This window comes from Ranitomeya variabilis, chromosome 5, assembly GCF_051348905.1.
Source record: "Ranitomeya variabilis isolate aRanVar5 chromosome 5, aRanVar5.hap1, whole genome shotgun sequence".
Taxonomy (NCBI): Eukaryota; Metazoa; Chordata; class Amphibia; order Anura; family Dendrobatidae; genus Ranitomeya; species Ranitomeya variabilis.
In genome coordinates, this window is record NC_135236.1 from 218480920 (window position 1) to 218494804 (window position 13885).

The 13885-nt window shown below is 42.9% G+C and overlaps 1 protein-coding gene across 2 annotated transcripts in view; it reads left to right on the plus strand.

Moving 5' to 3' along the window:
- Positions 1–13885, plus strand: part of TEX9 (testis expressed 9) — a 73318-nt gene that overhangs the window by 23177 nt on the left and 36256 nt on the right. The window contains exons 1-3 of one of the 2 annotated variants that reach the window (XM_077263801.1): positions 4139–4235; positions 4500–4582; positions 4706–4879. In XM_077263801.1, the coding sequence (XP_077119916.1) occupies positions 4538–4582; positions 4706–4879 (219 nt within the window). In that variant the 5' untranslated portion in view covers positions 4139–4235; positions 4500–4537. Of the gene's footprint in view, positions 1–4138; positions 4236–4499; positions 4583–4705; positions 4880–13885 lie in introns of those variants that run through there. The other variant, XM_077263800.1, reaches the window with a different exon arrangement.

Below are 13885 nucleotides of genomic sequence, written 5' to 3' on the forward strand. Positions count from 1 at the left end.
ACAATTAATAGCAATGCACACTAATGGCTATTATAAAAATTACAATTTTATTAAAGCTTTTATGCAAAAAAAAGGGAAATAACACTAATGGTTAAAAACGTAAAAAAAAAAAGTACTAGTGTACTACACATAAATCAAGTGTTTCACTATAATTAGAAAGAAATACCCCCGATCTGCAGTAATCAAATGTTTCTGACCATTGCAAGAAAATTATATAAGGGCAACAATTATGTAGTGTAACAAAGTATATCCATATATCCAAGTTCCTATACTAAAATCAGGATTAATAAAAATAACCTTGATATCAAACAATGTTTTAGGCTAGTTTCACATTAGCGTTTTGAGGAGCTGCGGACGGCTGCGGACTTTCTCCGTGAAGCCCCGCCCTCGGCCGCACCTCTGCCGCTAGATCCGCCTAGGGTCTCTGATTTTGTATGGTATTTATTTTTTGTACTAATAAGGCCACTTTCACACTAGCGTTTTGAGGAGCTGCGGACTTCCTCAGTGAAGCCCCGCCCTCGGCCGCTAGCTCCGCCTACTTCTGCATGCGGCCTGCGTACCTATCTTTAACTTTAGGTATGCAGGTCGTGCGGCTGTATGTGGATGCTTCCGCATGCGTCGTGTTGATGATGCGGCGACCATCGTAGGACGCAGCTGGTAGCAATTTTTTTTTTCTCCCCATCGTCAAAACGACGCATGCGGAAGCATCTGCATACAGCCGCATGACCTGCGTGCCTAATTTTAAAGATAGGTACGCAGGCCGCATGCAGAAGTAGGCGGAGCTAGCGGCTGAGGGCGGGGCTTTACGGAGGAAGTCCGCAGCTCCTCAAAACGCTAGTGTAAAAGTGGCCTTATTAGTACAAAAAATAAATACCATACAAAATCAGAGACCCTAGGGCCTAGGGGAATAAGGGGGCCTGTATATCATCTCAGAACTGGTAGCCACTGGTGGTACCCAGCTACACCCATCTATTGTTAAGAAAAGTCTGGCCAGAATAATTACGGCTAAAAAGTCAATCCAAAAAAAAAAAAAAGTCAATCCTTCAGCATGGAAAACAAGCCAAGCAACTACGCTGTGCACAAAAATCTAGAAACTGGGGTGCAGAAAAATAGAAGCAGGTGTTCTGGAGTCAAAATTTGAAATATTTGGCAGCTTTTTCACCAAAGGGGCTGGAGAGCGGTACAATGAGTTTCTGCAGAGAATAGTGTAGCATGATGGAGATTCTGCAAATGTGGGGATTCTTATTCATCATGAAATATCACCAGTGAGGCTCAAAATATATTCTGCAGCAAGACAACAACACCAAACACAAAGCCAATGTCTTTAACAACTTCAGGACCGTCATTAGATTTACAAATGTTCAGGCGGGCCACATTATACTTTGTAGTGAGGTTCTAAAACGTCACTTCATATTATAGCAGATAGCAGCGGCACGAGAGCGCACAGTTGCTGAAGTGGAGAGTCAGTTGTCAGACACAGCCAGACTTCACATCGAGAAGGCAGAGTCGTTTTATTACTGTCTCTGCCTTCTTGATCGCAGTATACCCAGTACTGAAGTGCTGTGTATACATTAATAGATAATTGACAGCGCTTCCTCTTTCAGACCCTCATTGGGTGTAGGGAGAGAGCAGGAGCTTCTGGGTCATAGGAGACCCAACAATATTTGCTATTCAGGTAGGAGGTTGAAATTGGATTAAAAAATGAAATGTTGCTACCCTCACCACCAAAAGGTTTTTCATGAACTTGCTGGGGGCACAATATGTGAACTATAAATAATTACTAATAGCTGTTAAGGAAAGGAGAATACATTTTAAAATGTGTTTTTATTGGTAGTTTTGTGTTCATAAAAAAAAAATGTGGAAAACGGACACATCCTTTATTTTCCACACCTGCCTACAACTTCTTACAGTATTGTGTATTGCAAAAAGTGTGCAGGAAAAACAAAGTCCTCCAACACAATGTTACAAACCAAATAAATAATTTTTACTTACATAATACTAAAAAAGTAATTGGAGAAGAAAGCAGACCAAAAGAAAGATGGAAAGAACACACATTGGATGAAATGTGTAGTATAATTTTATCCTGAAAATGGCAATGCAGGGTATATCACATCCTGAAAAAAACATTAGAACCTATTTGAGACATGGTCAAATCAATGACATTTATCAATAAATGATCCACCAATAATAATGTGCTAAGTATACTGTCATATTCCGTCCCTTACACTACAGCATCCACAAGTGAGTGAACAGAAATGCACAAATTCAGAATTATCATAAAAATTGTATTTTATTCAATTCGTATTTAAAATTGACTAATGAAACAAATAAACAATAACAAAAAACAAAAAAAGTGACTTCAGATGTGAGAGACACATAGGGCTGCAAGCCCCTTTAAAGGGAACCTGTCACCCCCAAAATCAAAGATGAGCTAAGCCCACTGCCATCAGTGGCTTATCTACAGCATTCTGGAATGCTGTAGATAAGCCCTGAAAAAAGAGGTTAGATTATACTCACCTGGGGGGGCGGTCCAGTCCGATGGGCGTCGCGGTCCGGGGCCTCCTATCTTCTTACGATGACGTCCTCTTCTTGTCTCCATGCTGCGGCTCCGGCGCAGGCGTACTTTGTCTGCCCTGTTGAGGGCAGAGCAAAGTACTGCAGTGCGCAGGCGCCGGGTCTCTCTGACCTTTCCCGGCACCTGCGCACTTCAGTACTTTGCTCTGCCCTCAACAGGGCAGGCAAAGTACGCCTGCGCCGGAGCCGCAGCGTGAAGACAAGAAGAGGACATCATCCTATGAAGAAAGGAGGCCCTGGATCGGACCGCCCTGGGTGAGTATAATCTAACCTCTTTTTCTCATTTTTCAGGATACATCGGGGGCTTATCTACAGCATTACAGAATGCTGTAGATTAGCCCCTGATGCCGGTGGGCTTAGCTCATCTTCGATTTTGGGGGTGACAGGTTCGCTTTAAACACATCAGTTGCAATATGTCAGAAATAATTACTGGGAACAGTCTATAATAAATGATTTTTGAGGCAAATCAGTGCAACAAAGCAGTAGAAAGGAGGAACTTTACGCACCCGAATTGTGTCTAAAAGCATGGCCTGACGATATCCCTAGTTCCTAATGCTTAAATACCAAGGTTCCAATGGTCCTCATATGCCGCAGCACCACAAAGAACTCCTCAATAATTAGTATAACAATGTGGACTGAAAACATCCCAGATATACTTACAATGTGTGGGGCTTGTGCCGTGTCCCTCCACCCCGACGCACGTTTCGTCCACACTTCTGCAGTGTCAAATCAATGTGGTAGGACATATAGGTTAATGCTAAATAAAGTGCATAGTGCTCATGACTAAAGTCTACACAAAGATACAGGATACATAAGTCACACACATCAGGGAGTTCCTTTATCTCTGATTCACCTTTGTATATTGTAAGTAGAAATTAGCAAATAGATTCGCAGGATCCTAGTCCAGTGGCCCGGTCAGTACTCCGTGGCTGCTGGATTGGGTGCCGTACGAGCAGCTTCCTACCTCCAGGCATCTTTGACTCCTCTTTTCATTAGCCAGCTTAGCTTGGCGTCATTGTTGTGGTGTGATGCACACACTGTCGCGCCAAACTGGCTAATCATAAGAGGACCTGAAGATGCCAGCAGCTAGGTGGCGGTTCACACTTAGCGCACCAGAGTCCTGCAAATTTGTTTGGTCTAGAAGAAGATATCCTGACAATACAAGGCAGAGGCAAGAAATGGAGCTTACATTATGTACATCCATAGTCAGAATGTTAAGAGTTGCAATATGGGATATTAATAGGTTCAAAGATGTTACATGGGAAAAATAAGTACAAGCAAGTATACACATAACATAATAGAAAATAGACATGTCACCAAAGATTAAGCACGAGAAAGAAAATCCATAATACACGGTAAATTTATAAGGAAATAGGAAGGTAGAATTATGCTTCTTAAAAGTGTTGTCTCCTACTGAGCAGCCTCTTATTAATAGGTTCAGGGAAATAAAAAAAAAAAAATGATATTCTCCTCCCAGACTGTATCTGCTTCTCCATTTGCAGTGTTTCTTCCCCTGTCGGTCTCCTAGTATCAACATCCGGCCAGAGCATGAAATGCCAAATGCTGCCAATATGGGATTTCCAGTAGCAGATATCCCCCTTTGAGGACTATTTCTACTATCTCCACCTCCATAAATTTTGACAAAATGTAACAAATTTGAGGTGACCACATTTTCTCAATGCGATCTTGTTTGTCTGCCAAAATACAAATACTTAGTGTGTACTTGTCCCGTCAATGCTGCACCAGTTTGTGTCGTGAGTGACCTCCAAGCTGTGACTTTGGCCTTCATTCCTACTTTTTTCTACCATCTATCTGTACTGAAGTATCAATGTACTAGGTACTTCTTCCCTAGCCTGTAGTAGGACATGCTGCTCTGGTTTGTGATTGCTGCCTTCTGTATTACATGTTTTCTACTTATTTTGCAGAGGCTCAGATCAGATTTCTGAAGGCAAAGCTCCGAGTAATGCAGGAAGAGCTGGACAATATAACCCATGAATGCAATAAGAAGGTAAAAGCTTCTCTCTGACCTTTTCACTTAGGAGCTACTGAATACTTTCAGTCACTTTGCCCCCCATACGCCTATTATTCCATGAAATGTCTGGTGAGTTTTAACCTATTGTCTAACTTTCAGGATGATGAGAACCACAACCTTACATCTCGTGTAAAGGACCTGGAAGAGGAGCGCGTGAGACTACAGAGAACCGCCAACATAATGCAGACCCAGGCGGACAAATATAAAGCTTTAATGGAAGAATCTAATAAGAAGACTGATGGCTTACAGCACCAGCTCTCTGCATTAGAGAAGGTATGTTACATGGTCTTGCTTTTTGTACAAAAAGCCTTCTTATAGCAAGTAAAGCAAGACCAAGTAAATGAGCCGGAACATATGTTGGTTTAAGTGCTATGTGAATGTGCACCTACACATTGCACTTATACCAACATACTGCATGTTACAGCTCATTTTTTTGATTTTGCGTTAGGTTTTTGTACTTTGTACATACAGGAGCGTGGCTTCCCCTTTTGCGATGGACATTTTGTCCATATAGCATTTTGTGTGAACAGTCAGGTCTAGGTCCTGCTCTGCCCTCAATAATTTTGAGGTTTACTGACACATAGGTGAACTACAAGTGTTAGGGTCTGGCCTGATTGGGTGCACCTTGTCGCGGTGGGATGGCTTTTACGCTTTTTTGATCATAATAGTGTTAACTAAGTGCATTATGTTGTTTATATGAACTATTACTATTTACTTACTACAGGGTATTTGCTCATTTTATATTAATTTTTGGTTCTGTCTTATAGCAAATAAAGCCCAAAGAGCAGCCAAAAGATCATCTCTTCCATAATCTAGCACAGCATGTAATTTACTATTGCTGTTATGTTAGCACTGCAGCCTCACCATGCTGGGGTCCTGGGTTCTAATCCCACCAAGGCCAACATCTGCAAGGAGTTTGTATGTTCCCCCCGTGTTTGTGTGGGTTTCCTCCGGGTTCTCCAGTGTCCTCCCACATTCCAAAGACATACTGATAGGGAATGTAGTTTATGAGCCCCAATGGGGGCAGTGATGAAGATGATGTCTGTAAAGCGCTGGAGGTACATAAACGAGTAAAATAAATAAGTTCTGTTAACACCTTCTTCTTGAGTAAAGCCCCCACTATAATTGATGATAATTTTGATGGTGCTTAAAGTATTAGTTGCCAACGTGACTGATTAACTCATATGGCATATGAGCAGCACAGCATAATCTATCCTTGCACGCCAACCAAGATATCCACCCTCTCTGCTCATTTTAGAGCCATTTGTTGTGGGGTTTTTTTTCCTGGAAAGTAAATCCTCTTTAGCCGACTTTAGAGCTTTACCTTGTGTCACAAGCTATGACATTAACCCTGTGAGATGTGGGGCATTATGTTAGATGATTTAGTAATTTATATAATGGCTGTGAGCAGTTGCCATACAGAGGAGCGAGGGTTTGGTGCTTTTATCCTTGAGTGAGCTGCAGTTCTGAAATGCCTCCTCACTAAGTGATCTGCAATATAGAAATCAGTGGCTCAATTCCTTTGTTCCCTTTGCCCATGTTTTGCGCTGCAACAAAAAAAACTATACGGCATCCCTTACATTTCGTGGGGTCTTCATCTGAAACTACGAAATTGCCCTCTTCTGCTAATTTAGCAGAAATGTTCACAATGTATCTTCTCCCCGTACGTGTATTCCATCATATTTGGTAAGAGTAGTACATTTCTAAAAGAGAAGTAAAAAAAATGTAAGAGATGAGCAGTAAGGGCCTTGTCAATATGAGGAATAAGCATAAAGAATTGTAAGTTGCAGCCTTTGTCAAAGAGGTGGTGGCACGAATGACAGCAGATCAAGAAGGGATCATACAGCAGATTACACAATAGTTTAAATGCCTATTTCGTAGGGTTGCGTTGTAAGGGAGGAAATTTCACAGATGGTAAAAAAGAGACATTGAAAATAAAATACAAAACTTTGATAGATTTACTGTTGCTCATCACAACTGATAAACGTAAAACATGTCATGCTCTACATTTATTATCATTTTCTTCCACTTACAGACCGTGCAAGTGCTAGGTAACGTTCTGATCACTCTTGCATCTGCCATTTTCATCAGATTTCTGTTGGCCATAGATTTTCTGAATACTGACATCTGACGTACTATCCCGTCCATGTGGGCTGGGCCCGTCTGACCATGGACTTGATAGTACGTCATAGCCGATCGGCCGCGCACACGGGTGGTGTGCGGCCGATCGGGGCCGGGTGTCAGCTGATTGTCACAGCTGACACCCGGAACTTAGTGCCAGGAGCGGTCACGGACCACTTCCAGTACTTTAATCCCCGGAACACTGCGATCAAACATGATCGCAGCGTTTCGGGAGCAGGCAGAGGGGCTGTCAGCTCTGACAGCCCCTCTGCCTTTGGATCGGAGACCCCACAGCGTGGGGAGATCCCTGGGAGATCGGAGATCCTGACGACCTCGAGGTCTCCAGAGCTGAGAGACTTCCTGTCATGTGCAGTGCATGTCAGGAAGTTTCTAAGGTTAGTGCACAGAAGCTGCAGCGCTGACAGCTTCTATAGCATGCAGAGCTGCATGCTATAGAAGCGTTCAACCTGCACAAAATGAGTGTCCCATAGTGGGACACAGTGTAAAAGTAAGAATGAAATAAAAAATGTTTTTATAAATAATTGTAAAAATGTTTAAAAAAATAATAATAAAAAAAATCAATATTTATTCTATCATTAAATGAATATTTGAATTAAAAAAAAATCTAAACAATAAAAGTACACGTATTTGGTATCGCCGCGTCCGTAACGACCTGACCTATAAAACTGTCCCACTAGTTAGCGCTTTTAGTGGACACCATTAAAAAAAAAAAAAAACAAGCCAAAAAACCAATGATTTATCATCATACCGCTGAACAACAAGTTGAATAACACACGATCAAAAAGACGGATATAAATAAACATGGTACCGCTGAAAACGTCATCTTGTCCTGCTAAAAAACAAGCCGCCATATAGCTCCATCACCAGAAAAATGAAAGTAACTATAGCTCTTAGAATAAAGGGATGCAAAAATAATTATTTTTTAGATGAAATAGATTTTATTGTATAAAAGCGCCAAAACATAAAAAAAATTATATAAATGAGGTATTGCTGTCATCGTACACCAAAGAATAAAACTGCTGTATCAATTTTACCACACATGGAATGATGTAAACACCCCCCCCCCCCCCAAAAAAAAAAGAAAAGAAATTCATCATGAATCGCTGGTTTTTGTTCATTCTGCCTCCCAAAAATCGGAATAAAAAGCGATCAAAAAATGTCATGTGCCGGAAAATGGTACCAATAAAACCATCAACTCATCCCGCAAAAATGACTCACATGACTCTGTGGGCCAAAATATGGAAAAATTATAGCTCTCAAAATGTGGTGATGCAAAAACTATTTTTTGCAATAAAAAGCGTCTTTTAGTGTGTGACATCAGCCAAACATAAAAACCCGCTATACATAGTAAATCAAACCCCCCTTTATCACCGCCATAGTTAGGGAAAAATAATAAAATAAAAAAAAGTATTTATTTCCATTTTCCCACTAGGGTTAGGGATAGGATTGGGGTTAGGGTTGGGGCTAAAGTTAGGGTTAGGGTTGGGGCTAAAGTTTGAGTTAGGGTTACGATTGGGATTAGGGTTAGGGTTGGGATTAGGGGTGTGTTAGGGTTAGGTTTGTGGTTAGGGTTATGGTTAGGGTTGGGATTAGGGTTAGAGACATGTTGGGGTTAGAGTTGGAGTTAGAATTGGGGGGTTTCCACTGTTTAGGCACATCAGGGGCTCTTCAAACATGACATGGTGTCTGATCTCAATTCCAGCCAATTTTGCATTGAAAAGTCAAACGCCGCTCCTTCCCTTCCGAGCTCTGCCATGCGCCCAAACAGTGGTTTACCCCCACATATGGGGTATCAGCATACTCAGGACTAATTGAACAACTTTTGGGGTCCAATTTCTCCTGTTACCCTTGGGAAAATAAAAAAATGGGGGCGAAAAGATCACTTTTGTGAAAAAATCTGATTTTTTATTTTTATGGCTCTAAATTAAAAACTTCTGTGAAGCACTTGGGAGATCTACTTTCCAAAATGGTGTCACTTGTGGGGGGTTTCCAATTTTTAGGCACATCAGGGGCTCTCCAAAGGCTACATGGCGTCTGATCTCAATTCCAGCCAATTTTGCATTTAAAAGTCAAACTGCGCTCCTTCCCTTTCGAGTAATGCCATGGGCCCAAACAGTGGTTTACCTGCATATATGGGGTATCAGCGTACTCCGGACAAATTGGACAATGACTTTTGGGGTCCAGTTTCTCTTGTTACCCTTGGTAAAATAAAACAAATTGGATCTGAAGTGAGTGAATTTTTTGTGAAAAAAAGTTAAATGTTCATTTTTTTTTTAAACATTCCAAAAATTCCTGTGAAGCACTTGAAGGGTTAATAAACTTCATGAATGTGGTTTTGAGCACCTTGAGGGGTGCAGATTTTAGAATGGTGTAACTTTTTGGTATTTTCTATCATATAGATTCCTCAAAGTGACTTCAAATGTGATGTGGTCCCTAAAAAAAAAAATGGCATTGTAAAAATTTTAAATTGCTGGTCAACTTTTAACCCTTATAGTTCCCTAACAAAAAAAATATGTGGTTCCAAAATTGTGCTGATGTGGGACATGTTACTTATTAAGTATTTTGTGTGACATATCTACCGTATATACTCGAGTATAAGCCGAGATTTTCAGCCCACTTTTTTGGGCTGAAATTGCCCCTCTCGGCTTATACTCGAGTCATACCGGGGGTCGGCAGGGGAGGGGGAGCGGGGGCTGTCTAAAAATACTCACCTAGTCCAGGCGCGGTCCCTGCTTCCCCAGCGCCGGCAGTAGCAGCTTCAGCGTCTTCCTGCACTGAGCGGTCACATGGTCCCGCTCATTACAGTAAATGAATATTTGGCTCCACCTCCCATAGGGGTGGAGCCGCCTATTCATTACTGTAATCAGCGGGACCATGTGACCGCTGAGTACAGGATGAAGCGCTGCAGCGTCGGGGGAAGCAGGATCTACACAGCGGCAGGACCAGGTGAGTATACGGGGAGGGGAGCGCAGCGCTGCGCGATAGTCACCTGCTCCTCATTCCGGGCGCCGATCTGTCTCCAGCAGTGACGCTGAGGTCAGAGGGCGCAGTGACGTGGTCAGTGCGCGCCCTCTGCTGAACGTCAGTGCTGGAGACAGATCGGCGCCCGGAACGAGGAGAGGTGACTGTTGAAAGTGCCGGGGGCCTGAGCGATGGAGAGGTGAGTATGTGATTTATTTATTTTTTATCGCAGCAAATGGGGCAAGTGTCTGTATGGAGCATCTATGGGGCCATAACATTCCTGCAGCACTATATGGGGCCATAACGTTTCTGCAGCACTATATGGGGCCATAACGTTTCTGCAGCACTATATGGGGCCATAACGTTTCTGCAGCACTATATGAGGCCATAACGTTTCTGCAGCACTATATAGGGGCATAATGTTTGTGCAGCACTATATGGGGCAAGTGTCTGTATGGGGCCATAATTAACGTTTGTAGGGCACTACGGCATATGGGGCAAGTGTCTGTATGGAGCATCTTATAGGGCCATAACGTTTGTGCAGCACTATAAGGGGCAAATATCTTTATTGAGCATCTTATGGGGCCATAATCAGCATTTGTGCAGCATTATATTGGGCAAATGTGTCTATGGAGCATCTTATGGGGCCTTTATTAACCTTTATGCAGGATTATATGGGGCATATTTTAATATGGAACATCTTATGGGGCCATATTGAACAGTATGGAGCATTATATGGGGCTCCTGATTCAATATAGATATTCAAAGACACTTAACCTACTGATGTCTCAATTAATTTTACTTTTATTGGTATCTATTATTACTTTTGACATTTACCGGTAGCTGCTGCATTTTCCACCCTAGGCTTATACTCGAGTCAATAAGTTTTCCCAGTTTTTTGTGGCAAAATTAGGGGGGTCGGCTTATACTCGGGTCGGCTTATACTCGAGTATATACGGTATGTGATTTAAGGGCATAAAAATTCAAAGTTGGAAAATTGCGAAATTTTCAAAATTTTTGTCAAATTTCCTTTTTTTCACACATAAACGCAAGTTATATCAAATAAATGTTACCACTAACATGAAGTACAATATGTCACGAGAAAACCGTGTCAGAATCACAAAGATCCTTTGAAGCGTTCCAGAGTTATAACCTCATAAAGGGACAGTGGTCAGAATTGCAAAAATTGGCCCGGTCATTAACGTGCAAAGATAACAGCTGCAGCTTGGAATACCAAACTGTTGCACAACTCTTAGGGAGAAAAGTATGTATCAGCTTGAAGAGTATAACCCAATAGTATTAAAACATAACCTTTAATAACCTTATTAAAATGCAGACATACAATAAACAATAAGGTGCTCACGCCGATAACAGTGCAGATAAAAAACTGGTTGGATCTCACCAATTGTAGACCAGGGAAATCCACGTAGATAACAGCGGGTCCCAGGGAGGGTCCAGAGGAAATGGAGAAATGTATAAGGGAGTGGGGACCTGTTCACTGCTCCCCTGTCATGCCCCAGCATTTACTCCTGTCCTGACAAGGACAGGCCCTAGTGTGCCTTAAACTGGACACCCCCCACCAAATGTGTGATGATAAATGCCTCCCAACGCGTTTCTTCTCCAATCACGGAGATTCATCAGGGGAATTCAGCAGAAGAATGAGCTCCATTTTGCCCAAATGCACAGCATTGAGGATATCAGCAATGGCTGTATATCCTCTGGTAGTAGGAGAGATTATGTGTGACCGTCTGCCACAAACGGTGAGTGAACCAGAAGTGACACCCGCTGTCGGTTTATAAAGATAATGGGCCAGAAACCCCCCAGGAAGTGAAAATAAACCACCCCCCAACGTCAGTCCCCTATGACTCACTGTATCATGCTGCGCTCCAACATCATGGAACGCACGCCAGTCCCACACTGATATATAACTTCCGGCCGCCGCTTATTCCCAGCGTGCCGGGTGAGCCCTGCCGCGCTCCATATCCCTGGAGCGCGCGCCGGCACTGTATAACTACCTAACATCCGGCCATCACTTATGTTCGGCGTCCCAGATGACCGGAAGTGCCCGAATGCGCTCCAAAATCGTGGAGCGCATACATAGTATCCGGCCACCGCTTTCGCTCAGCGTACCGAATGGCCGGAAGTGTCCGCGCCATTTTGGAAATGCACCTTCCGGTGCGACAGTGTCTATATGCGTTCCACAGAGGAACGCCCAGCATGACGCCATACTGCGTGCGCCCAACTCAACCTGTGGCTGGCAGTGTTTCACTGTTACTATGTGCTCAAACCGAGACCCCATAGCCGGATAGCCCCAAGAGTATACATACCGCTATCCATCTAATCAGGCGGTGCTGATAATGAAAAACATTAACAGGCAGTGGTATGCATCGCAAAAAATATTGCAGCGATACAGTGCCTCTGATACAGTAGTAGAGGCACAATGATACAGTAGTAGGGATGATCTAATGCACAAACCTGTTAACCTTGAAAGGGGAAGCAATATACAGGCACAACGATACAGGAGTACATATGATCAACGTTACCCCAAACAGATTCCCCCACGGGCAAAGGACATTTATTGGGCAGAATTTACCATGTAACATTGCGAAAATATTGCAGCGATACAGTGCCTCTGATACAGTAGTAGAGACACAATGATACAGTAGTAGGGATGATATAATGCACAAACCTGTTAACCTTGACAATCAAAAAAAGGGAAGCAATATACAGGCACAACGATACAGGAGTACATATGATACCCCAAACATAGATTCCCCCACGGGCAAAGGACATTTCTTGGGCAGAATTTACCACGTAACATACACGATAAAATGCCTATAATTATATTAATCGTCCATGCCGTTCATATGCCCTACATTACTGGAAGTGTCCAGGTAAAATGTATGTGAAACTAGTGAGTACACATCTCATCAAGAATAGGGATAGAAATAGGGAATATCAGTGTAAAAATGGGGGGAAATTAACAAGAAGGAGGGGAGGGGGAGGGGGGGGGTTTGGCCGGGTTACGTTAATTCAACACATACCCAGATAGATGACAGCTATAAAACTATTCGTATATCCAAAGGTAAATATGTGGATCCCTCATGAATTGGAAAGTATCCTGATGTGAATAACAATATTTATAGCCCATCAGTACCAGTCTTGTTAAAAAGAGGGAAACCAGGGAGCAAGGATAATGATCTTGCCCCATAAATTTGCATATGTTTTGTTTACTATGACCATTTCAAAGGGCTGGTACAGACACTAACATGCGACCGCAAGAGTAGTGGTAGATAGACACTAGAATACAGGATATATGATGGGCAGACCACAGGAGAGAGGCAATATAATGAATCGAGAACAAATGCGACAAAAAAGATGGCCCATAATGTAAATGTCGGACCTACAAGAAACAGCCAAAATTGAGCTGTTCGTTGAGTCCATGCGGGTGACAGGTGTCCAACAAGAAAATCCATCTTGCCTCTCTTTGTAACAAGATTTTATCAAAGTCACCTCCCCTGGGTGGAGGAGACACCTTGTCAATCCCCATGAAGCCAATGACCTTTACATCACCACCATGCTGGGTATTCACATGCCTGGCAATGGGGGTATCCCTCTGGTTGCGGATGTCCCCCAGATGTTCTCCTATCCGTCTGCGAAGTTCACGTGTAGTTTTGCCAATATAGGAGATGTCGCAGGTGCAGACAGCCCGGTACACTACCCCTTTAGACTTGCAATTAATGAATTCCTTGATGGAATATGTTTTCTGAGTACGAATGTTATGGAATTCTTTAGCCACCTGTATAGATTCACATGCAATACATCTGCCACATTTGTAGCAGCCCCTGGGTCTATTGGGCAGCCATGTGGAGTGAACCGGGGTAGTAAGATGACTGTGTACCAGTCGGTCCCCTAGAGTTTTGCACTTTCTGTAGGTAACCTGGGGTACCGTACCAACCGCCTCCCTCAGGTCCTCATCCATTGCTAGAATACCCCAGTACTTCTCAAGAATGGCCCTAACCAGAGGGGCCCCATTGTCAAATGCACAGATCATTCTAATGGTCTTGGAGTTGTCATTCTCCCTGCTCCGTGGTACCAAGAGATCATTTCTGACCCTCGTCCTAGCATGCTGATATGCCTCCCTCAGCACCCGATCAGGGTAACCTCTCTCCAAAA